At 46.4% G+C, this 27,068-nt stretch overlaps 1 protein-coding gene across 3 annotated transcripts in view; it reads left to right on the forward strand.

Annotated features, from left to right (window-relative positions):
* The window catches only part of EPC1 (enhancer of polycomb homolog 1), a 396,583-nt gene that overhangs the window by 136,293 nt on the left and 233,222 nt on the right, over positions 1-27,068 (forward strand). For all 3 annotated transcript variants that reach the window (XM_030199118.1, XM_030199129.1, XM_030199110.1), the window contains one exon: positions 19,018-19,177. In XM_030199118.1, coding sequence (XP_030054978.1) covers positions 19,018-19,177 — 160 coding nt within the window. The remainder of the gene's footprint in view (positions 1-19,017; positions 19,178-27,068) is intronic.

The raw sequence follows: 27,068 nt of genomic DNA on the forward strand, positions 1-27,068 counted from the left end.
TAACTTGTCTGGAATGTTTTTACGTTTGGGGAGCGTGCCAGGTGCCCTTGACCTGGATTGGCCACTGTCGGTGACAGGATGCTGGGCTAGATGGACCTTTGGTCTTTCCCAGTATGGCACTACTTATGTACTTATGAGAAAATTATAAAGTTACGACTCATGATACCTATCAACACAACGGATTATGCTAACCTCCTTGAGTGTTTGGACCCAACACCCGGGCAACATCCAGCAGACAGAACATGGATCAACTTTGACACACTATCGACCGATAGCATCTCCCAACTGCTTAACAGATACGCCAAATCACAATGCAAATTAGATATCTGCCCTAATATTCTTATACGGTCTGCCCCTCAACAATTCAAAACAGACCTCACGAAATACATGAACTACATGCTACAAAACGGTCTTTTCCCAAAAGATAAAGGAAACATTCTACTCACTCCTTTACCTAAAGACGCAAAGAAAAACACAAAAGATCTAACCAACTATCGCCCAGTAGCGTTGATCCCACTGATAACCAAGATCATATAAGGGGCAGTGACGAAACAGCGCACTAATTACCTAAATAAATATTCAATTCTACATGAATCTCAATCAGGATTTCGATCGAACCACAGTACTGAAACAGTATTAGTAACGTTAATGAATACGTTTAAACAAACAATTGCAACTGGAAGCAACATACTTCTTTTACAATTTGACATGTCCAGTGCCTTCGACATGGTCAACCATGGAATATTACTACACATCCTGGATCACTTTGGAGTTGGAGGCAATGTTCTTAACTGGTTTAGAGGATTCCTGACATCAAGATCATACCAAGTAACAATCAATGAGATGATGTCAGATCCATGGACACCTGAATGCGGAGTTCCCCAAGGATCTCCCCTCTCACCAAACCTCTTTAACCTAATGATGATACCCCTAGCCAAACTACTAGAAAATCAAAACCTTAATCCATACATATATGTAGACGATGTCACGATCTACATCCCGTTCAAACGCGATCTAAAGGAAATCGCCAACGATATCAACCAAAGCTTCCAAATCCTGCACTCCTGGGCGAATGCATTTCAGCTAAAACTCAATGCAGAAAAAACACAATGCCTTATATTCACCTCACAACACAACACAAGTAAATTGTCCACCATAACCACACCAAACTTTTCCCTTCCCGTCTCAAACACCTTGAAAATTCTTAGAGTTACCATTGATCGAAATCTAACACTTGAAAACCACGTGAAGAATACAACTAAGAAAATGTTCCACTCCATGTGGAAACTTAAAAGAGTAAAACCATTCTTCCCAAGAGCCATCTTTCGAAATCTGGTACAATCAATGGTACTAAGTCATGTGGACTACTGCAATGCACTTTACGCTTGTTGCAAAGAACAAATCGTCAAGAAACTTCAAACTGCCCAGAATACCACAGCCAGACTTATATTTGGCAAAACAAAATACGAAAGTGCAAAACCACTAAGAGAGAAACTACACTGGCTCCCACATAAAGAACGTACTACGTTCAAGATCTGCACGATTGTTCATAAAATCATCTACGATGAAGCCCCGTCATACATGATAGACCTCGTGGACCTATCACCCAGAAACGCTAAAAGATCAGCTCACGCTTTTCTTAATCTACACTTTCCCAACTGCAAAGGACTAAAATATAGACTAACACATGCATCCAGCTTTTCCCACATGGCCAACCAGCTGTGGAATGCACTACCAAAACAACTGAAAACAATCAATGAGAAAACCAACTTTCGCAAATCTTTGAAAACCTATCTCTTCAATAAAGCCTACCACGAAAATCCATAACCAACTACAACTCTCCCACACTCCACCCTTATCCTGACTGTCTTCTATACAACTGCTGATTATATCGTCTTGTCATCCTTAATATCTTTGTAACACCAAATGTATCCTTTGAACCCTGAAATGGCAACGCCATAACAGGTCTTTGTAAGCCACTTTGAGCCTGCAAATAGATGGGAAAATGCGGGATGCAAGTGCAATAAATAATAAATTCGGAGACGGGAGGTCAGGGTGAGTTTTTCTCCTTCAAGTTTGTGCTTATTTTACATAAAGCCTTCATGCTGAAAAGAGCTCTGCCGCAGGTGTCTGACACTACATTGCTACCTGGTTCCCCTCAGACTGATGATGGCCAGGGTCTGATGCCAGACGTGGATGCCCCTGAGCGTTGGATGTACGCTAAGCATAGACGGGTAAATAACCCTTCGGAGAGTGGCGCACCTCCCTTCCCCCCCCCCCCCCCCCCCCCCCCTGGATCTGGATGATCCCACTGCGGTTCGGATTTTCCACTGCGATGAGCTGCCAGCACTTATCTGTGATGCCTTACAGGCCCTCTCTATTGATGACCCTGTTCAAGGCGAGGCCTCCTCTGGTAATCTGAGGATGGCGAATACTAAGAAGCCTGCTCGAGCCTTTCCTTTGCATGACTCCATCCAAGAGCTTATTTCTGCTCAATGGGCTGACCCTGAGGGGCCCTTGAAAGTGGCTAGGGCGATGGGGCATCTTTACCCCCTGAGTGAGGAGCACTTGGCCTGTTTTGGGATGCCTAAAGTGGATGCCTTAGTCACGGCAGTGACAAGAAAGACCACCATCCCAGTAGAGGGAGGGGTCACCCTGAAAGACATTCAGGACTGGCGGCTGGAATCAGCGCTAAAACGGTCCTTTGAGATTTCGGGCCTAGACTTAAGGGCGTCTGTTTGCAGTTCTTATGCTGCTCGAGCCTGCCTCTCTTGGATACAGCAGGCAGTGGAACAGCCCCTGCATGATGCCTAGTCCCTCGCTGAGGTTGCACCGCGCATGGAGTCGGCTTTGTCATTTTTAGCTGACGTCCTCTATGATCTGGTCAGAGCTTCGGCTAAACAGATGTCTGTGGCGGTGTCCGCCCGCCACCTTCTATGGCTACGGCATTGGGTGGCTGACATGGCCTCTAAGCAAAGGCTGGTGAAGTTGCTCTTTCGGTGCCTTCTGTTATTTGGAGAGGAGTTGGAGAAGATTGTTAAAGACCTGGGGGATGCTAAACCCCAGCGGTTACCTGTGGATAGGCTGCGGTCTTCTTCCAAGGGTCAGTTGGTTCCCTCCTCCTCCAGACCTCGCTTCCGTGAAGCTTGAAGGTATCGCCCGGTGGTGCTCTGCTGGGTTTACTCAAATGTGCCCGCTTTCAGCAGAGGAACTCCTTTCTCTTGGACATACGCTCCGCAGCGGCAGGCTCAAGGCCAGGAGTTCAGGGCCGTCCTTCACAATTATGGGATGCCAGTCCACTCCTCTTTTACAGCTGTATGAGGACGCCTTTCCCTCTTTCTCGAGGAGTGGACCAAGATTACCTCAGATCAGTGGGTCCTGGGCCTGATCAGAGAATGTTTCCGATTGGATTTTGGTGCCCCGGTGAGAGACATGTTGGTGGAGTCCAAATGTGGCACTGCCGTCAAACGGGCGGCGGTAGAGGAGACCTTTCAAGTCTTGTTGCACCTTGGAGCAGTGATCCCGGTGCCTCCGGCCGAACATGGCTGCGGTCGTTACTCCATTTATTCTGTGGTGCCGCGAAAAGGCGGGTCTTTTGGTCCATTCTCGACTTAAAGTCAACGAGTCACTCAGAGTGCGGCATTTTCACATGGAAACCCTGCACTCCATCATTGCGGCGGTACAGCCAGGAGAGTTCCTCACGTCTCTGGACCTAAAAGAAGCTTACTTGCACATTCCTATATGGCCCCTGCACCAACGGTTTCTCCGTTTTGTGGTGTTAGGAAAACATTTCCATTTTCGGGCCTTGCCTTTTGGCCTCGCCACAGCTCCCTGAACCTTTTCCAAGGTAATGGTGGTAGTAGCTGTCTTTCTTAGGCGAGAGGGTATCCATGTTCACCCATACCTCGACGACTGGCTCATCAGAGCGGACTCTGCAGAAGAGAGTCGTCATGTAACAGCCAGAGTGGTCTCAGTACTGCAATCTCTGGGCTGGGTCGTCAATATTCCCGATCTAAGGCGGTACAAGCTTTAGAATCAGGTCCGTCTGCTGCTGAGGATGCCATGCCTGCGAGCTTGGGGCTTTGTCCAGCTGTTGGGGTTGATGACGGCCACCTTGGAAGTGGTTATAACAAAAGAGAGGGAACGAAGTACAAAGTAAAGTACAAACAAAAAAAACAGCACCACGGGCCTTTAAAAATGGAACACGGTTCTTTAATGAATGAGCCTTGACAAAAAGACCCGACACGGGCCGTGTTTCGGTGACTAGCACCTGCGTCAGGGGTCACAGTGATGACGTGGAAAACTTGGGGAATAACTTGAATATATTCCTCTACAATATATTATTCCTTACCCCACGTCTCATATAGTAAAAGCTACAAAGCACCAAGGCACTTTCACTTTCTGTATCCAAATGGATGCTGTTTTTTTTGTTTGCACCTTGGAAGTGGTGCCATGGGCGAGAGTGCACATGAGACCTCTGCAGATTGCCCTGCTTCAGTGATGGTCTCCTTTGTCCCAGGATTATCAACGCAGACTCATGTGGCTCCCTGCGCCCCAACTCAGTATGGAGTGGTGGCTCTCGGACTGCATGCTGCGGCGAGGAATGCCACTAGTGCTTCCCGATTGGTGCCTGGTGGTAACTGATGCCTGCCTGAAGGGCTGGGGAGCACATTGCCAGGGAAGCTATGCCCAAGGTCTGTGGCCCCCTAGGAAACGGAGTGGTCCATCAATCGCTTGAAACTGAGAGCGATATGCCAGGCTCTTCTGGCCTTTCATAAGAATCTGGAGGGACTGGCTGTCAGAGTTCAGTCGGACAACGCGACAGCAGTGGTCTACATAAATCGACAAGGTGGCACTCAGTGCAGAGCACTGGCCGCAGAGGCCACTCAAATATGCCACTGGGCCGAGCTACATCTGTAGTTTCTGACAGCAGCTCACATAGCAGGTCAGAGCAACGTGCAAGCCGATTTTCTAAGCAGGTATCAAATTGACCCAGCGGAGTGGGAACTGGCGGACGAAGTGTTCCTTCAGATCTGTGCCAAATGGGGAACGCCCGTAGCTGATCTTATGGCCTCAAGCATAAATGCCAAAGTCCCTTCCTTTTTCAGCAGACGGAGAGATCCTCGCTTGGCGGGGTTGGATGCCTTGGCTCCTGCCTGGCCTCCTGTATGTGTTCCCTCCTTGGCCCTTAATAGGGCGGCGACTCCTGCGAATTTGGCTGCATCAAGGAGTGGTGATCCTCATTGCCCCGGTTTGGCCCAGGCGGCCGTGGGATGCGGTCCTCTGGCGTATGGGTGGAGGCTTCCCTTCCCTTGCCTCTTGTACCGAACCTGTTGACGCAGGGCCCGGTGACCATGGAGGATCCATGCCGCTTTGGTCTTACGGCACGGCTATTGAGAGGGCGCAATTGAGAGGCAAGGGCTATTCTAACAAGGTCATCTCCACTCTCTTGCAGGCCCGCAAGCGTTCCACTTCCGTAGCCTATGCTTGGATCTGGTGCCAGTTTGAGGCTTGGTGTGCTTTTATAGCGATCACACCCATGCGGGCTTCTGTCTCGCCGATACTTGACTTTTTGCAGGATGGTGTACAAAAAGGCTTTGCCTATAATTCCCTGCGTGTTCAAGTGGCAGCATTGGCATGTTTTCGGGGAAAGCTCTTCGGTCTCTCCCTAGCTGCGCATCCGGACATGGCACAGTTTCTTAGAGGGGTAATTCGGCTCCGGCCTCCAGTGTGGGCACCTTGTCCGGCTTGGAACCTTGGGCTAGTATTAAGGGCTCTTCAGTGTTCGCCCTTCGAGCCGCTGAGGCGAGCTTCGGAGAAGGTTGTGACTCTAAAGACAGTCTTTTTGGTGGCCATTACATCGGCGAGACAGGTGTCTGAGCTCCAGGCTCTGTCCTGTCTAGACCCGTTTCTGCAATTCTCAGAGTCCGGAGTAACGGTACGTACTGTGCCTTCGTTCCTGCCTAAGGTGGTTTCTGCGTTTCACCTAAACCAGCCTATTTATCTGCCCTTCTTTTACTAGGGAGGAGTTTCCGGAATCTTTTGGGCAGTTGCACCTTCTTGATGTGCGCAGGGCTCTGTTGCAGTATCTGCAGATGTCTAGTGCTTTCAGGACCTCTGATCATCTTTTTGTATTGTTGTCAGGTCCTCGCAGAGGGTCTCCAGCGTCTAAAGCCACTATAGTACTACTACTACTACTACTATTCAGCATTTTTATAGTGCTACAAGGCATTCACAGCGCTGCACAAACATAAAAGAGAGACAGTCCCTGCTCAAAGAGCTTACAATCTAATAAACAAAAAATAAAGTAATCAAATCAATTAATGTGTACAGGACGGAGGAGAGGAGGGTAGGTGGAGGCGAGTGGTTACGAGTCAAAAGCAATGTTAAAGAGGTTGGGCTTTCAGTCTAGATTTAAAGGTGGCCAAGGATGGGGCAAGACGTAGGGGCTCAGGAAGTATGTTCCAGGCGTAGGGTGCAGCGAGATGTAAGGCGCGAAGTCTGGAGTTGGCAGTAGTGGAGAAGGGAACAGATAAGAAGGATTTATCCATGGAGCGGAGTGCACTGGAAGGGGTGTAGAGAAGGTCGAGTGTGGAGAGATACTGGGGAGCAGCAGAGTGAGTACATTTATAGGTTAGTAGAAGTTTGAACAGGATACGAAAACGGATAGGGAGCCAGTGAAGCGACTTGAGGAGAGGGGTAGTATGAGTAAAGCGACCTTGGCGGAAGACAAGACGGGCAGCAGAGTTTTGAACCGATTGGAGAGGGGAGAGGTGACTAAGTGGGAGACCAGCAAGAAGCAGATTGCAGTAGTCTAAGCGAGAGGTGACAAGGGTGTGGATGAGGGTTTTGGTAGAGTGCTCGGAAAGAAAGGGGCGGATTTTACAGATGTTGTGAAGAAAGAAACGACAGGTCTTGGGGATCTGCTGGATATGATCAGAGAAGGAGAGAGAAGAGTCAAAGATGACCCCAAGGTTTCGAGCTGAGGAGACAGGGAGAAATGAGAGAGCCATCAACAGAAATAGAAAACAGGGGGAGTGGGGAGGTGGGTTTGGGGGGAAAAATGAGAAGCTCGGTTTTGGTCATGTTTAATTTCAGGTGGCATTGAGATATCCAGATAGCAATGTCAGACAAGCACGCTGAAACTTTGGTTTGGATGCAAGGTGAGATATCAGGGGTAGAAAGATAGATTTGACAGTCATCAGCATAGAGATGGTAGGAAAAGCCATGGGATGAGATTAATGAACCAAGGGAAGAAGTGTAGATAGAAAAGAGGAGGGGACCAAGAACAGAACCCTAAGGTACGCCGACAGGCCGAGGGATAGAAGTAGAAGAGGATCCACCAGAGTGAACACTGAAGGTGCGGAGGGAGAGGTAGGAAGAGAACCAGGAAAGGATAGAGCCCTGGAATCCAAGTGAGGACAGGGTATCGAGGAGTATGCTGTGATTGACAGTGTCAAAAGCAGCGGAAAGATCAAGAAGAATGAGGATGGAATAGAGACCTCTGGATTTAGCCAGTAATAGGTCATTGGAGACTTTAGTAAGCGCAGTTTCGGTTGAGTGGAGAGGGCGAAAACCAGATTGTAGCATAGCTCGTTGGCTTAAGGAAGCCATTTTTTCTGCATATCTGCTGTCTGGCCGGCCTCCGCCTGACACCTTTAAGGCACATTCCACAAGAGCGATTTCTTCCTCTTTGGCTGAGAAGGGAGCATTCTCTCTTCAAGAGATATGTAGTGCAGCTACTTGGGCTTCTAAACTCTCTTTTGCCCGTCATTACAGACTGGATGTGGCTGCCAGGAGGGATGCGCTTTTTGGAGCATAAGTGCTTGTGCGTGGTGTGGCTTGTTCCGGCCCTATCTAGGTATTGCTTTGATACATCCCATTCGTAATGGATTCATCTGCTGCTGATGACAAGGAAGGGAAAATTAGGTTCTTACCTTGGTAATTTTCTTTCCTTTAGTCACAGCAGATGAATCCATGATCCCTCCCTGATTGACTCTGTTTTGTGTTCAGTTTTTCCTGCAGACATGTTCCCTCATTGGGGGAAGTTGGAAAACAGTCTTCAGGATATCTGTTCTACTACAGGAGGTTGAGTTCGCCCCTCCTTTGTGTTATTGCACCTGTTTTGGGGTGTTCGTTCGCTGTGAGGCAAGTTCATGTTATGCTACTTTGCGGTTTAACACTGCTTTAGAAGCTTCAAAATACTGAGAGGCAGATGGAGCTAGCTAGCCGTCCTAGAGGCACGATGGTTTTCAGTGTTCTCTATTTCCCCCCCTGCTGGTAGGTGGGCACACAACCCATTCGTAACGGATTCATCTGCTGTGACTAAAGGAAATAAAATTACCAAGGTAAGAATCTGCCACTAAATTTATGAATTTAAGTAATAGTCAGGCAGGGGAAACCTGCTCATCTTTTCTCGCTTACTTTACATCCAATATCTGCAATCCTTGGTAGAGAAGAAATCACAGATCTGAGAAAAAAAAAACAGTGATAGATCTAGTTCAAACCCTCATTGAGGTAGAGGCGGAATAGTGCAGGCCTGAGAAAGTCCCTCCTCTCTCAACCAACCCCGTTCATAAAGTTTTGGTTAGCACTTAACTTTTGTTAAACAAAACATATACTTCTGTTATCATGCATGTTTTTCGTATTTTTACTTTTTCCAAACCAACAGAAGATGGAAAAAATTATACTAGAGGGGGGTCGAGAAAGGAAAATTAGGTTTCAGCTGCGATTGACTAGTAGCCTTTTTGCAAACTTAAAATCATGCATAACGCTTCCCTTCTGTAATCATGTGACAAATAATACATCGCTTTCCTAGTAGATGCAAACTTGTATTATTGTGGTATTAATAAGAATTCAGTGGTATCTAATATAATAATTTGCTATGTGAATGTTCTAAACTGTCTCACTGGGATCGTAACCACCTGCTGACGTCACTGGTCTGCAGGGGGTTACGATCCCAGTGAGAGACGTGCGTTGTAGAACAGTGGGAGCGGTCAGAGACGTCCCTACGTGCATGTCTCTCCCCCCCCTCCAAAATCGCCAATCCCCCTCTGCTACCCTCCTCTCCCCCCTCTTACCGGGATCCTAGCGGTAGCAGTGAAGAGCCTCGCAAGTCTGCTGCCTTCCCTTCCCTTCTATTCGCTCTCAGCTCTGACTCTGGTCCCGCCCTTGTGGAAACAGGAAATGAGGGCGGGACCAGAGTCAGGGCTGAGAGCGAAGGGAAGGAAAGGCAGCAGACTCGCGAGGCTCTTCACTGCTGCCGCTGGGACCCCGGTAAGACGGGGGGGAGGGTAGGGTAGCAGAGGGGGGGTTGGCGATTTTGGAGGGGGGCGACGTGCACGTAGGGGGATTGGCGTGGCCATTGTTGGGGAGGGGAGGGCCGCCGGTGGAGGCATCGCAAGGACGTGTCTGTGAGACAGAGAGGATGGGGGACTGGAACTCGGGGGAGGGACGGGGGAATGAGAGAGAGGGAGGGAGGGCCTGGAAATCGGAAGGGAAGAAAGGGGGCTCTGGGACTTGAAGGGGACAGAGGGAGGGAAAGAGGGATAACTTTGCTAGCGCCCGTTTCATTTCATACAGAAACAGGCCTTTTTTACTAGTAGAATAGAAATCCAAATCATTGTTAGGCTACTGTTCTTCAGCCTGCTTTGCAAATTTGTTCATATAGGAACAGCCTATCTAAGAACCAATATTATGGTGACACCAAGTAGTTAATTGAAAAAAAAACAGCACTGGAAGGTCTAGTAAGATCTTTAGCATGCACTTTGGCCAAAGGAGAAATCTAGGAAACAAGAAAATATGTGAAAATTCTACAGGTTGTAAATAATAACTAAATCATATCATTGAATTGAATTGAGAAGAGTAACACTTTCAGGGGAGACATTTTAAAAGGAACATACTGGAAATGAGTTCAAGATTTATTAATTTATGGCAAACCTTTACTTTTTTTTCTGAAATAAAAATGGTTATAAGTGGTGCGTCAAGCCACCTCATCTTCCCTCTGACTATGGTTGAATGAGGTCTATATAATAATAATAAGCACATCCTAACCACAATTGTATTTTCCTTGTGAACCTCCATGCCATCCTTTCTGATGCCCACTTAGGACCCCCAATGGACTAATACTGCCATTACATAGCCAGATATATTAAGAATAGAAGATATCTGAATATTCTGTGTCGAGAGTCTCCAGGTGCTTTTTGGCTAGGATCAGGCGACCCTCAGGGGGAGGAATGCTGGCTTCGGCCTAACCCCTGGTAAGCCTTTCCTCAGCTGAGAGGTACCCAGTTCTACCACCGGCTGCCTTTCAGGTGCTGTGGAGGACTTGCAGCTCATCTGCATATCCTTACAGCCTTCTCCGGGTTGACACCTAGTCCACTCCGATCCACCCAGGGCCTCCGCTCTAGGTGCCCAGTACTCCCATTAGGTGCTGTGGAGGACTTGCAGCCCTTCTGCATTTCCTCACAGCTGTATCCGGGGTGACTCCAGGTCCACCCCGAGCTTCCCAGGGCCCTCGCTCCAAGTGCATAGAGTCTGCAGCTGCTTTTTGGCTAGGATTCCTTTAAACACTATCACTCCCTATGCCTTAGCTGCTGCCTGCTGTCCCTGTCCTAGCCTTCCTGCCTTCCTCCTCTACTCCTATCACCTTAGCCACTTCACATCTACCCGCATCCACCTTAGCCCCTATATATGGCGCCTATACACATTCTCTTCATCACCCTGTCCCTTCCTAACCTCTTCCCCCCTCCCCTTCTACTGTCTACCTCAGGAACTCACTGCCCACCCTTGTCCCCTCCAGTCCTGCTCATTACTCCCCTACCCTACCTCCCCCACCCCCCACCACCTCCCCAGCTCTCCTGCCCCCTCATCATTCCTAGCTCTCAACCTTCTACACTTCCTCCCCACCATTAACCCATCCCCATTCCTCCTTAACACATCCTGTCTTCGTCATCTTCGTCGACCCTCCACTCCCACCCTCCTCCGCACTCTCTTACTCCTTCTCCTACTTTCCGCAGGTGACATCAATCCCAATCCAGGCCCCCCCCCCCACCTCTCCTCTCCATATCCACGTAACCGATCCCAGAATGCCTCCAATCTCATCTCTATTCCCCTTCTCCCCCCGCTTCCCTCCCCTTCTCGTGTGCCCTATGGAATGCCCACTCAGTGTGCAACAAACTCTCCTTCACCCACGATTTGTTCATCTCCCGTTCCCTTCAACTGCTCGCTTTAACTGAAACTTGGATAACCCCTAACGACACTGCCTCAATCGCAGCCCTATGCCATGGAGGATATCTTTTCTCCCACACTCCCCGCCCAGACGCACGCGGTGGAGGCGTTGGGTTTCTTCTCTCACTCTCTTGTAGTTTCCAACCCCGCCCCCTGCCACAGTCTCACTGCTTCTCATCCTTCGAAACTCATGCCATCCGGCTATTCTACTCGACACCACTCAGAGTTGCAGTCATCTACCGCCCCCCTGATAAGCCCCTCTCTTCCTTCCTTACTGACTTTGACGCTTGGCTCACCGTCTTTCTTGATCCCTCATCTCCATCCCTCATTCTTGGTGATTTTAATATTCACGTTGACGACCCATCCAACTCCTACGCTTCTAAATTCCTCACTCTGACATCCTCCTTTAACCTCCAACTGTGCTCTACCACCCCTACTCACCGTAATGGCCATTGTATCGACCTCGTTCTCTTCTCTTCCTGCTCACCTTCCAATTTCTGCACCTCAGTCCTTCCTATCTCAGATCATCACCTAATCACCCTCACACTTCATTACCCTCCCCCTCAACCTCGCCCAACTATAGCCACTGCCTTCAGGAATCTCCAGGCCGTCGACCCCCCCCTACCCTATCCTCTCACATCTCCAATCTCTTCCCTTCCATCTCGTCTTCCAAATCTGTCGACACGGCTGTCTCTGCCTACAATGAAATTCTCTCCACTGCTCTGGATACCCTAGCACCATCTGTCTCTCGACCCACTAAGCGCACTAATTCTCAGCCCTGGTTAACCCCTTGCATCCGTTACCTTCGCTCCTGCACCCGATCTGCTGAACGACTCTGGAGGAAATCTCGCACCCTGTCAGACATCACCCATTACAAATTCATGCTATCCTCCTTCCATTCCTCCCTATTCCTTGCCAAACAGGAATATTATTCTCAATTAACTAATTCTCTTGGCTCCAACCCTCGTCGCCTCTTCGCCACCCTCAGCTCCCTACTTAAAGTGCCCTCCGCTCCCACCCACCCCTCACTCTCTCCTCAAACACTAGCTGACTACTTCCGCGATAAGGTGCAGAAGATAAAACTTGAATTCACTTCCAAGCCTTCTCCTCCCTGTGACTTCTTAACCCACTCCCCCAACCAACCTAGCCTGGCCTCCTCCTCCTTCCCTGAGATCACCGAAGAGGAAACTGCTCGTCTTCTCTCTTCCTCTAAGTGCACCACCTGTTCCTCTGATCCCATTCCCACCAATCTGCTTAACATCTCTCCTACAGTCAACCCCTCAATCTGTCACATCCTCAACCTCTCTCTCTCCACTGCTACTGTCCCTGACACCTTCAAGCATGCTGTAGTCACACCAGTTCTCAAAAAAACATCACTAGACCCCAACTGTCCCTCCAACTACCGTCCCATCTCTCTTCTACCCTTCCTTTCCAAATTACTTGAACGCACTGTCCACAGCCGCTGCTTTGATTTCCTCTCCTCTCAGGCCGTCCTCGATCCGCTCCAATCCGGCTTTCGCCCACTACACTCGACAGAAACAGCACTCTCTAAAGTCTGTAATGACTTGTTCCTTGCCAAATCCAAAGGTCACTATTCCATCCTCATCCTCCTCGACCTATCTGCCGCCTTTGACACCGTCAATCATAATTTACTTCTTGACACACTGTCCTCATTCGGGTTCCAGGGCTCCGTCCTCTCCTGGTTCTCTTTGTATCTTTCCCACCGCACCTTCAGAGTATATTCTAATGGCTCTTCTTCCACCCCCATCCCGCTCTCTGTTGGGGTTCCTCAAGGTTCTGTCCTTGGACCGCTTCTTTTCTCGATCTACACCTCTTCCCTGGGCTCGCTGATGAGTCATTACTTGTCAAGTGGACCAGGGGTCCCCTCCTCACCATCTCAGATTTTGATGAAATTTGGTACATAGTTTCTTTATGATAACAAACTAAGCTGTGCAAAATTTTAGTTCAAAAGACTAAAAATTGGAGGTTCTAGGGGACCTCAAGTAAAGGGTTGCAAAATGTCGCCTGAGCAAAAATGACATTTTGGGCCAACTTCCAGAAGCTGTAAAACTGGAAGTTTTAGTAGTACAAGGGGGATATTTGGAGAACCTGCTCTACTTTGAGGGCTTAATGAACTGGCAAAACCCCATGTTCCTAGTCCTCTTACGTTTTGAATGGTTTAGACTCACACTTTGCCAAAAAAATGGCAAAAATCAATTTACAGCGATGTTGAGACTGCTGTAGTTTCTAAACTAGTTGGCCTTTCAGGTTGGTTTTTGGTAGGTGTACTAAATGCACGGCTGTAATGAGGCATTCCAATTTGCAGCACTTTCCTTCAAGTGGTTGAAAAATTATAAGCGTTCAAAGTTGGTATAAAAAGCATTTTTGCCCATTTTGGGCTATCTTTGATGCCCTTGATCTCCAGTGGGACAGCTTCAATATTCTTTCTTTTAGCACCATTAGAAAGAGCAGATTTCCTTCTATCAGAATATGTAGTTTTCAATTTGGAGTCTCTTCATATAAGGATTGCAAAAAAAGTGTTTTTTGGCCAGTATTGTTGAATGATAGATGAAACAGATATAGGGCCCATCGATGTTTCTAATTGCTGTATAAGTCACTCAGTTGTTTTAAGCATGCGTTGGTCCATGGTGGCTACGCCACTACCAATTCAATAGGAAGTGGCAACCTTATTGCCAAGAGGTCACGCCCGATAGCCAGGCAAGTCCAGCCACTTGGCACAGGTTCCCAAGCCTGAAGGTGGGCATCTTACTTGAGGTTCCCAAGCCTCATTTGGTTGTCTTTGCCTAGTTTCTCAAGCCTAATGGGGGGTGTCTTAATGGTTCCCAAGAAAAACCTCAGTGCTGAAGTGACAAGAATTTTTCACTGATAAGTTTCACTGCTGTTTCTGGAAATGTATACTGTCGTCCAAGTGCTGTAGTTGCTGGTACTGGAAGAACTGCTAGAATATGCTGTTCAGAAATCCAACAAGAATCTCTTCTGCTAGGCCACACTGGGTCATCTGACTGACAAAGTTTGACAACAAATGAGGAGGAATCATTTGACACTCTACTGACTGAAATTTGGTTCAAGTCAGTGGGAATAAACTGGTGATTTTCACGAGTTCCAGCAACTGTGGAAGCTTTACTGAATCTTTCCTCATGTGCAGATCTTGAAGATTCAATTTCATCCTTGGAAACAAAAATGAACTTGATTTTATTTATTTTTTGATCACAAAATTCAAACAAGCCTTGTGCTGTGAGAATTTGGCTATTTTTAGGTCGTTGCAAACTAGCCTGAGCAGCTAGTCGCTTTGTTGTACCACCTATGGCATCACATGGTGACTTGCCATGGCTTGTGCCAAAGAAATTCCACTGTGCACTTATTCCAAATTCTGTTTGATGATAGCACAAGTTGGCAAAGTTTTTGAAGTTCTTGTATTGTGCAGCTGAGCCATCACTAAAGTATGTTATATTTATTTCTCCAATTTTGCTTTTCAAGAACGCGATTAATTTTTCCAAGAATGCATGTACAGCAACTGCATCATGCCGCAAGCTGTCACTTATTATGCAAACACTTATGCACTGAATTTCACTTGAAGCATCACGGAAATACACAACAAATGGATGCAGTGTAGCTTGACTGTTTTCCCAGTGGAAACCTTGAACAGCATCTTGGACAATAAAGGAGTAGTTTTCAGCAAAGTCCAAGAGAACAACAATTTCACAAGGATTTAGGTTTTCTTTAACAGTTTTTAAGTATTGTGTCTGATGTTTGGAAATGTAATGGTGAATTGACAGGTTTGAAACTGTCAATGCAAGCTCAGATACAAAATCATCAACATACATCTGTTTGGTCTCCAGTGTGGTGCGATCTGTATGAACCCACTGCTTAAACTCGATTGTTTCACCTGAGTCAGCATCACTGAACACTTCTGTCAGGTAATTTTCAAGCACATCTTTACCTGGACATATTTCACACCTGTGAAGCATGCATTCTTTGCATTCCAAATTGCACACAGTTTTAGCCATCAGTGTGCTTTGTAATCTTCGTTCAGCAGATGGCTTCCAGCAAGCATAAGCTTCACATTTTGATGAATGACACAAACTCACACTGAATGCATACCAGATGAGCCAACAGCGACACACCATTTTGGCCTTAGCTCACAAAATTTGGAAAAACCCACTTCTGGCCCATTTTGAGTACGATATGCAACATACATTTCTTTTAGATTGCTAAGCAGCAAGCGCTTTTGCATTTGAATTTTTTCAGTGCCAGTTCTGACAGAGACAAAATCTTTTTTCCCTGGGCACAGTCTACTGAATTCATCATCTTCAAAAAAGCCAAGAATTTTTTTTTTCTGTTTCTTCTGGTAAAACTTTACCTTTCTTCTTGTCTGGTTTTGCCAGAATTCCACAAACTGATTTCAGATTTCTTGCTTTTTTAACCATTCTAGTTGAAACCATGAATTCTGAGGCAGTTCTTTCAATAGACCAGCTGTTTGGTGCTAAAGTTAGTATTTGCAGTTTTTCTGCATGATTTGCTGAATCTTGGACTTTGTTTTTCAACTCGTTTAGCAGGTCATCATAATCAGAACATTTGTCACATTTCTGACTGGTAGAAGGTTGAGATTCAAACTCATTTAGGTCTAAGCCACCAGCAACTGCAAGATGATGACTCTTTGCACTCGCCTGATTTTGCGCTTGGTGTAGCCTCGTACATCACGCTTGCTGACTTTTTTGAACTTTAATGGAGAAATACCAAGAGACGTCAAACTTGTGTTCAACTTGCCAGAAATGTCACTGTGTTCATCATCTGCTGTTGTTGATGATGATAAAGAATCAGCAGCTCTGTTACTGACGTCTTTTTGACAAGATGGACATAGTTTCTGACCCGGCACAAATATTTTGCTTGTTAAGGCCTTTAGCTGGGCTGCTAGTGTGTCATCCAGCACTCTTAAGCCCCTTTTTGCATTATGACCACCTTTGGAAAATGGGTTACAGCAGGTTCTTTGCAAAAATTCAAACTTTTTCATCAGTAAGGATTCATGATGAAGGCAGATAGTTGATCCGGCATCGAAAAGTTGACCAGAACGCTCTTGTAACAACTTCTGTTGATCAGGCAGAAGCTCTTCAATTAATTTCAAACCTTTATTTTTATTGTATGTCAGTAAATGACACTCTGATGTACTTGAACAGCCAACTGAGCAAAGTGGAAATTCATCTGATCTTTCTGGATCCATTGATGACCATTAGCATCAGTTCAACAAACGCATTTATTCTTGCAATCAGGTTTTCAATGGGTAAAATTTTACTTCAGTCTAAAGTGATTAATATCTTCATTTGTGGCATTTAATTCAATATAAATGAGCCTGTCGGTGCAGGTGCGAGTTTCTTCAACAAGAAGTATGTATACAATGGTTTCCACCCTGTTTTTTTAGTTTACTTGAACACAGTTTTATAACATAATGTTTATAGAAAACTTCTTTAGCCAGTTAGACTTGGCCAATTATGATTGGTGAACCCTGTTGCAAGGCAGAATTGTTTGTTTCATTGCCCAATTGTATGCTTCTGGTACCTCCTGGCTCCTGAGTGTCTGTTGCTAGGCTTACTTTGATGCCTACAGTTCACTAAGAGGTCAAACTGTAGCAAGGGTGAAGAAACACCAGCAACAGACACTCAGACGCCTTGCAACAGGGTCCACCAATCATAATTGGCCAAGTCGGTCATCCTAACTGACTGCAGTTTTCTTTAAACCTGTTATGAAACCTGGCCTCATCCTTCCACATCCTAAAAAACATTCCTGTTTTTTAGTTTTCTTGAATACAGTTTTATAACATAATGTGTTCTTATTTTAAAAAATTGGTGCTTTTTGAAAGAAGAATCACTTTTGCTACACTTGTATCAAGGGTGTAGTGAAGAAATCACAGGCTGCTGCCCGCAAACATTTGAGGGCATTTTTGCAATCCTTATATGAAGAGACTCCAAAATGAAAAATACATATTCTGATAGAAGGAAATCTGCTCTTTCTAATGGTGCTAAAAGAAAGAATATTGAAGCTGTCCCACTGGAGATCAAGGGCATCAAAGATAGCCCAAAATGGGCAAAAATGCTTTTTATACCAACTTTGAACGCTTATAATTTTTCAACCACTTGAAGGAAAGTGCTGCAAATTGGAATGCCTCATTACAGCCGTGCATTTAGTACACCTACCAAAAATCAACCTGAAAGGCCAACTAGTTTAGAAACTACAGCAGCCTCAACATCGCTGTAAATTGATTTTTGCCGTTTTTTTTTGGCAATGTTTGAGCCTAAATCATTCAAAAAGTAAGAGGACTAGGAACATGGGGTTTTGCCAGTTCATTAAGCCTTAAAAGTAGTGCAGGTTCTCAAAATATCCCCCTTGTACCACTAAAACTTCCAGTTTTACAGCTTCTGGAAGTTGACCCAAAATGTCATTTTTGCTCAGGCGACATTTTGCAACCCTTTACTTGAGGTCCCCTAGAACCTCCAATTTTTAGTCTTTTGAACTAAACTCTTGCACAGCTTAGTTTTTTATCATAAAGAAACTATGTACCAAATTTCATCAAAATCTGAGATGGTGAGGTGGGGACGACCTTTAAAATTGGTCCACTTGACAAGGAATGACTCTGATCTCATCACATGGTTTCCAGTACCATCTCTATGCTGATGACACCCAGCTTTATCTCTCCACTCCCGACATCACGGTTGAAACCCAGGCCAAAGTTTCGGCCTGCCTTTCAGACATCGCTGCCTGGATGTCCAACCGGCATCTGAAACTGAACATGGCAAAGACTGAGCTCCTTGTCTTTCCACCCAAACCCTCTTCTCCTCTTCCCCCACTTTCCGTCTCTGTTGACAACGCCCTCATCCTCCCCGTCGCTTCAGCCCGCAATCTCGGAGTCATCTTCGACTCCTCCCTCTCCTTCTCTGCCCGTATCCAGCAGACAGATAAGACCTGTCGCTTCTTCCTCTATAATATTAGCAATATTCGCCCATTCCTCTCTGAACAGACCACCCGAACCCTCGTCCACTTGCTCGTCACCTCTCGTCTTGACTATTGCAACCTTCTTCTCACTGGCCTCCCGCTTAACCATCTATCCCCCCTTCAATCTGTCCAAAATTCTGCCGCACGTCTTATCTACCGCGTGAACTGATACTCTCATATCACCCCTCTCCTCAAGTCACTTCACTGTCTCCCGATCCGCTACCGTATACAGTTCAAGCTTCTCCTTTTAACCTTCAAATGCACTCAATCTGCAGCCCCCCAGTATCTCTCTACACTCCTCTCCCCGTATGTTCCCACCCGTAACCTCCGCTCTCAGGACAAATCACTCTTATCTGTACCCTTCACCACCGCTAACTCCAGACTCCGCCCCTTCTGCTTTGCATCACCATATGCCTGGACCAGCCTTCCCAAGCCCATACGTCTTTCGTCCTCCCTGCCCATCTTCAAGTCCTTACTCAAAGCCCATCTCTTCTCCCTTGCTTTTGGCGCATAACCACCTTCCCCACTCATGATACCTACACTGACTACATAGTTTGTAACCTTTAGATTGTAATCTCTTTTGAGCAGGGACGGTCCTTCCCCATGTTAAACTTGTACAGCGCTGCGTAACCCTGGCAGCGCTATAGAAATGCTAAGTAGTAGTAGTAGAGAGATATAAGTTCAAATTTATAATAGCAGTAGCTAAATGTATCTTTTTTTTTTTTTTTTGCTTGTTTTTTTTTTGTTTATAGCTTATTCTTGGCCTATATGTTTCATTTTCAGGAACATCATCTCCAGAGAGCTATTTCAGCACAGCAGGTGTATGGAGAGAAGAGGGATAATATGGTTATTCCTGTTCCAGAGGCAGAGAGCAACATTGCCTACTATGAATCTATATACCCAGGGGAATTCAAGATGCCAAAGCAGCTCATTCACATACAGCGTAAGTAATAGAGCAAAAAGAATTCAATTTTCTTAAATTAGTTGAGCATTTGCATTGATATTTGGTATGTAGACTAAGTGTTTGTTTACTCTTTTACTGAGTTACAAGGTTTTAAGGTTTTATATTACAGTAGTTGCTGCATGTTGTTATCAAGAAGAAACAAACTAGCATACCGGGTGTAAAGTAGAAGCAGAGAAAAATTATGCTTCTAACTTTGAAGGTTATGGTATGCTCTTATTGTCCTCCTTTTAGTGCCCAGTTGCACCAGTTTTGTGACAGTTCATCACATAGTCAAGCTAAATGTATTAAAATTATATGCACGGAAAACTTGCAGCAAATGGGGGGGGGGGGGGGGGGGGAGGGGGGGGAGTGGGGAGAACATGCCAGCACACATCTGTGCCTGTTCTTTTGCGCCTAAATGTAATCCTCGCTAAAACTTCTGACACATTATTTTGTGAGGCTTAAATTTAGTCATAAAAGAACAGCGTTTTTATCACCCAGCACTTCATCATGTGCAGAAAGCTAAAGGTACTGAAATTATATGCACAGCAAACTTGTGAGACAAAAAATAGCACATCTCTATATATAAAAGGCACCTCCAACGTTCGAATGAAGCCTCAAGCCGGAAACTTGAGGTGGGCCAGATATCCGGTTTGGCCATGAGTGTCTGCCCTGCCCTCGCGTCACAACGTGATGATGGCGAGGGCGGAGCAAAGACACCCAGCCGCTCGCTCACCGTTCCGTCGCAGCCCCCTCTCCTCTCCGACTCTGGCCATGCAGCAGGACGAGTACTACACACGAGTGGAACTGACCCAATCAACTACAATGTAAGCAAGAAGCCCCATTTGTTAATCTCTATTTCCACTTCCCAAAACACCCGTCATTCCCATACACTCAAAACCAAGCACACCTACGAGCTGCTGATACACATTGTCGTTTTAACTCAAAACCAAACAAAATCGCCACTGCACCTCGTTCCCCCTCCCACACTCCCTCTCACCCACCCTCCCGCAGCCGCTCGTTCACCATTCCGCCGCACCCCCTTCTCCTCTCCGAGTCTGGCCATGCATTGCAGGACGATTACTACACACGAGTGGAACTGACCCAATCAACTACAATATAAGCAAAGAGGCCCATTGGTTAATCTCTATTTCCACTCCCCAACACACCTGTCATTCCCATACACTCAAAACCAAGCACACCTACAAGCTGCTGATACACATTGTCGTTTTTTTCCCTTCTTCTGTCTGAAACACGTCTAAAGTTGTTTCTGTTGGATAAACTGCGCCTTAACAGGTAAAGGACAAAAGGTTTTTCTTTTTGGTTTCTTACTGCACACCTTTTTAATTTAATTGAAAGCTACACATCTGTACATATGAATATCATGAAATTTAAACTCAATATCACTCAAACACTTTATCCAGCCGTTGCCTGTCATTGTGTGTCACTGAAAGAGTTTGAGGGAGCTCCAGCTGCCTGTGGGTCAGGACAGGACTTAGCTGCTGGACGCCAGAAGCAGTGTCTCCTTAGGTTGACAGCAAATAGCACCCCCCCCACCCCCCCACCCCCCCACCAAGCACCTCAGAGGGAGGAAGGGAGGGGACAGGACCATGGAACTGGGAGGGAGGGGGAGGGACCCTGGAACTGGGAGGCGGACTATGGAACTGGAAGGGAGGGAGGGTGGGGACCCTGGAACTCGGAGGGGGGGATGACCCTGGAACTCAGAGGGAGGGAGGGGGGATGACCCTGGAACTCGGATGGAGGGGGGACCCTGGAACTGGGACGGAGGAGGCAGGGGCCCCTGGCACACACTCTTATTCTCACACACACACTCTCTCTCTCATGGACACACTCGCACCCAGTCTCACTCTCTCTCTGTCAAACACTCGCACATTCACTCTCTCTCACACAGTCAATCTCATACACACTCCGGCGAAAACCTTGCTAGCGCCCATTTCATTTCTGTCAGAAACGAGCCTTTTTCACTAGTATCATATAATGCACAATGAATTTATGTGGAAAATCTGCACACAAAGGTGATGAAAGGTCAAAACTGTGACAGTTCATCACAGCTGGCAATTAAGTAGTGCGTATCACAGTTGGATTGGGGAGAGAATGGGAACAGGGTGAGGAGAAGAAGCGAGGTATCATCTTGGATACCTGAGTAGATAAAACAAGAAAGAGAATCAGGGGTGCATGGCTTTAGCATGTGTTTGGCGTCGCTCATATTTAGGCGCAATAGGACAGGTACCAGAGTGCATTGGCACTTCTGGATTCCTTTGTATGTGTGAACAAAGAAGCCATGATTACTGGCATACTACTCCCATTTCCTGCAAGCTTTCCATGCATATAATGTGAATGCATTTATCTTGAACAAATGAAGTGTCACTTGATGAAATGTCTGCTATGGTGTGGTGTTGTTTGATGAAGTGGCAGTTAAGGTGGTGAAAACACAGTTTTTTAGCGTCAGCGCCACCATTCTGCACAGATTGGTATTCTTCTTTCCTATCAACAAGTGGAGGTAGAGAAAACTGAATTCTGTCAGTGACATAATCAGTATATGCAGAGGTGCACCCTGGATCAATCCAATATTTTTCTCTACCTGGTGGTAGGTCATGCTTATTTATTTATTTATTTAAAAAAAAAAAAAAAAAAAAAAAAAAAAAATTCACATAAAATAAATGTAGGAAAATCAAGTAATACAACCATAAGAAAAATAAACTTTTTCATCCTTTACATATTCAAGGATTATTAGAAAATAGCATAGTTACTTAGTCCACAATATAATGATAAAGATACAAAGTAAATAAGCTTAAAGGGAATGAAAAGAAAAACTCTAAATAAACTATAATGAGAGGATGAGGCTCTGGTCCCAACCAGCGGTTTTAGCTCCCTTCTGGCGCTCTCGAGGTTAGGTCGCCACTGCTTTCTTTGGCAATTACAAGTTGCCTCAAAGAATACATAGTGAACCGTATTTAAAGAAATAAGACATCTACATGCAAACTTCAATTTAAATGTGCCTCCCAATGAAAGAATCCGAGGCCTTAGTACCAGAAATTCTCTTCGCGTTCTCTGAGTAGATTTACTAATGTCAGGAAAAACTTGTATCTTTGATCCATAAAATTGAGCTGCCATGAATCTGAAGTAAAGTGTTAATACATTATTCCTATCGGTTTCGAAAGCAAAAGACACAAGAAGAGTCGTGCGTTCTGTAATAGTTTCTGTAGAAGATTCAAGAAATTGTGTTATATTTAATTCTGAAGCCTCCACTGAAGTTGTTTTAGCTCCTGTAATATAGTAAACTTTTATAATGGGAGGAAAAGCTTCTTTTGGGATTCCCAATATATCAAAGAAATATTTCCTTAACATTTCCAACGGATTTATCAAAGGATTTTTAGGAAAATTTAAGAATCTTAGGTTGTTACGCCTAAGTTGGTTATCGAAATATTCAACTTTCCTTTGCATATTGTCTCTGTCACTATATTACCAGGAATAGTTTGCAGTTTTTTAATTTCAAGTAAATTTGACTCACTCTTCTCCTCCTGGGCTTTGACTCTCAATTCCATTAGTTGCTGTTGAGTTTTTTTTTTTTAATTTAAAGAAGTCTTTATTAAGCATTGATGAACATTAAAATACATGTGTGCCACCTTACAAAACCATATATTCTGGAACATTCAATATACATAACTCTAGCACCCGTAGGGTACAAACATAATATCAATGCTGTAACTAGAATCATATTTTACTTCAATTTTTATCCAATTTTGGTATTTTAAACCTCCCTATCCACCCTCACTCCCTCTCCCTTTCCCCCCATCTATTCCCTACTACTCCCCAATTATCGCCCATCACATATTTCAACCAGAGCACCTTTGTAAGAAGGGTTCCCAGATTCTTTCCCACTTATGTACAGTTTTCCGTTTCACGGCAGTCAGTCTTTCCATCTCACACACGTATCTTATTTTGGTGATCCATCTTTGTATTGGGGGCGCTACCAGGGATTTCCAACTTTGCGCTAAGTTTATTCGAGCTGCATGCAGTGCATACTTTGTCAACATCCACTGATCAGACGTTAGCCCTGCCGGCCTAGACCCAAGCAGGAAAACTAAAGGATGCCACTGCACAGACCGGCCCAACCACCTCTGTAATCGAGATCGCACACCCTTCCAGTAGGCCTGCGCCTTAGGGCATAGCCACCATATATGACCTGCGGTCCCCAGCCCCCCGCAGTTCCTCCAACAAAGTTTTGATACCTGAGGGAACATATGATTTAGTCGAACCGGTGTCAGATACCACCGGTAGAATACCTTTATGGCGCTCTCCTGTGTAGCGACACGGATGACTGCAAAATCTGCTTTTCCAGAGCCCCCCACTCGGCCTCCGGTAGTGTGAAATGCAGCTCCTGTTCCCATCTCTGCCTGTGTAGGAGGGACGGTTTAGCTCTGGTCTCTTGGTAAGCATACAGTTTAGTTATCATACCCCGAGTATCTTTGTCCTCCACACACATTTCCTCCAGCTGATGAACCTCTCGCCTCAAACATTCTACATATGCAGAACTCTTCAAAAAGTGCACCAGCTGTAGGTGGGCATATCGGTCCCCCTGTCTAAGCCCAAAATCGTCCCTCAATGTTTCAAAGGGCACCATAGTCTCTCCCTTGTGCAGCTGCCCCAATGAATCTAATCCGGACTCCGCCCATCTGCGAAAAGTGACACTCCCCATCCCTGGTTCGAACAGAGGGTTATCCAGTATCGGGGCCAACCCCGATATCAATGGCTGCGTATCTGAAAACATATGATCCCAATAATGAAAAGTAGCCTGCACTGTGGGCGGAAATCTGTCTACTTGCCCCCTATATTTACCCGCAACCCACATCAACTGTCCCAGTCTCCGGGACCCCACCAACGCTTGCTCAATGTCAACCCATACCTGATGGTCCTCCCTTTTAAACCAGGCTATTGCAGCCCTTGCCTGAGCCGCACCATAATACCAGATCAAGTTGGGTACCCCCAACCCTCCCAACCGCTTACACTTATATAGCAGGGCCCTGGGCAATCGGGGTCTCTTCTGATTCCAGATAAAGCAGTTAATCGCCTCCTGTAGACCTGATAAAAATGTTCTGGTCATTTTCATGGGAATGACCTGAAACAGATAAAGAAGTCGGGGCAATATGTTCATCTTTACTGCAGCAATCCGCCCAAACCAGGACAGTCCCATAGACATCCATCTGTCCAGGTCCCTCTGCACAGCTCGCTTAAGTGCCGGGTAATTACTGGTGAACAGCTCAGACAAGTTACAAGGCAACTGCACTCCCAAATATCTCAACGCTTTAGCCTCCCATTTAAAGACAAAGGACTCCTTCAAGGAGTCTTCACTCTAGGAGGGACCCCCACCGCCAGTCCAGTGGACTTGTTAGCGTTTAGCTTGTACCCAGATATTGTCGCGTATTCCTCTATCACCTGCATTAAATTAGGCAAAGAGATTAATGGCTTGGTTAAAGTCAAAAGAACATCGTCTGCAAATAGGGCAATCTTATACTCCCTCCCACCCACCTGCACTCCAGCAATGAGCTGCAGTTCTCGAAACAGCGCGTGCCTCTTATAAGGGGAATTCAACCCCTTCATGTTATAAGTTACCAATTTAAATCCCACCATTGATTATTCTATAGTTGCTCCCCACTTCAGTTGAAGGATGGCTATCCCTTCTTTCACCCCCCTTCATCCAACTCACTTGCTTCCTGGTTGTTTTGATGCTTCTCAATCCCTTATCCCTCCCTCCCTAATTTCCCCCCCCCCCTCCCGTATCTTTCCTGACCCAAAATCCAATATCCACCATCTGGTCCCATATGGCACCAGGTGGGTGTTACAAGGAAGCGACCCCACCAGCCAAATAGACTCACTTTTAAACAGGAGCCTAACACCACACAACTAAACACTCCCTACAGCCCCCCCTCCCGCCCCCTCCCCCTCCCTCTCCCTCATGCATTCTCAACTTTATCAATATTGAACTTATACCGTCTTTTATTTTTCATTAATCCCCCAAATGTCTCTCTTCACATCACCTCCTCGCCAGGTGTCTCAGATTCTGGTTCCTCGCACCGGTTCCCTGATTTCACCTCTATTGCTCAGGTCTTGGGCTTCTTGGGTGCTTTCTCTACTCTCCTCCATCTCTGGAGTCTTGCTTTTGTGGAGGATGCCACTTCCATTGGTAGGGTAGCTGTAGAGGCCAATCCAGCCTCGTGTAGAAGTTTCCAGGCTTCTCCCACTCCTCGACATCTATGCTGCACACCCTTAATCTCAAAACAAAGTGCAAACGGGAATGTCCACCTGTAAAGAATCTTCTCTCTCTTCAAAATCTCTATTACCGGTCTCATGGCTCTGCGCGAGTTCAAAGTAAATAAGGAGAGATCCTGGTATATTGCAATTCTCGCCCCATTGAATTCCACATCGGGGTTCTTTCTAGCTTTCTGCCATATCTGGTCCTTGCAATTGTATGAAGAGAAGCGTACCACTATGTCCCGGGGTTTGTTATCTCGCATTTTCCCAAGCGCTCTGTGCGCCCTGTCAATGCCCATTTCAGCTGTATCCAAATCTTCTCCCATCAACTGGGCACATATATTTCGCACCACCTCCGGGATTACCTCTCGGTCTCCATTTTCTGGAACTCCTCTGAATCTTAAATTATGTCTGCGCCCTCGGTTTTCCAGGTCGTCTAATTTATATTGGAATTCCTCCGCCTGTTCCTTTAGCTTAGCAAGTTGTTTATCGACCTCCTCGTTTTTTTCCCCCTGCTCTTCTACCTTCTCCTCCAAGGATTCCACTCGGCCTCCCAGCTCTCTCAAATCCACGCTCAGAGCGTCCACGTGCTCTAAGATCTCTTCTTTAGAGATTCTGATTTCTGCACGAATGGTCTCCAGGCAGCGCGTCAAATCCGCTGGGAGGGCTTGCATATGAGCCACTTCAATACCGCCGGTGCCATCCTCCCTCGAGGAAGCTGAACCTGACTCCGACGGGCAGCGTGCTTTGGGGGATGGAGGGCGCGCAAGGCCCCGCTCCGCTTGCCTCGTGGCCGGTCGATCGTGTTCGCGCTGCTGCGCTCCGCTTTTTTTACTCATGGCGATTTGCCTGGGACGTTCTCCAATCACTTATAGTCCCGTCCGCGATTTTAGAGAGGTTTTTAATTTGGGGGACACCTTTGAGAGGGTGAGGAGACACGGAGCTCAGGAGTTAAGCGGCCATTCAGCCGCGTGACGTCACTTCCTCCTTAGTTGCTGTTGAGTTTTAAGGTCTTTTACTTCAGTATTCAATGAAGATGAAACTTGTAGCAGAGACAAATTCATAACCTGGATCGCGTCCCAGAGGACCTCAAGGGTAACGACTGCCTGTTTTACTATCACGCCGGGTCCCACAGGTGGAGCTGCCTGAATGGGGGAAGGCGAGGAATCAACTCCCTCCTGCCCTTCACTCAGATGTTTTACCATCCAGCGTAGAGAAGCCTACAGGGCCGCCACTAGCTTCAGAAATCAAGATGGCGTCCGTGAGAGGAAGTGCTGTTTGAAGCTCCGAAGCTCAGGCTGTGCTTTTGCAGCTTTTTTCTTTCTTTCACCTTTAATATGGTGAAAGGAAAGGGGAAGACTGGGGCTAAAGCCGCTCCTAGCCCCGCGGATACCCTAACGTTGTGGCAGCCAACTTTAAAAACCTTCGGGCTTCGAACGCTGAGTTCTCAGGTCCCTACCTTGGTTGGATCCCTAGAACAACACTCTGCTGGGGATCTTAGCGTGGAGGTGGCGTCATTGAGTCCGCCCTGTCAGACAGCCCCGCCGAGACCAGGTGGAGAATTGGAGCCAGCAGGAGAGCCTCAGGTCATGCTGACAGTGCTCCTGTCCCTGGCCTA

This window comes from Microcaecilia unicolor, chromosome 1 (genome assembly GCF_901765095.1).
Source record: "Microcaecilia unicolor chromosome 1, aMicUni1.1, whole genome shotgun sequence".
Lineage (NCBI taxonomy): Eukaryota > Metazoa > Chordata > Amphibia > Gymnophiona > Siphonopidae > Microcaecilia > Microcaecilia unicolor.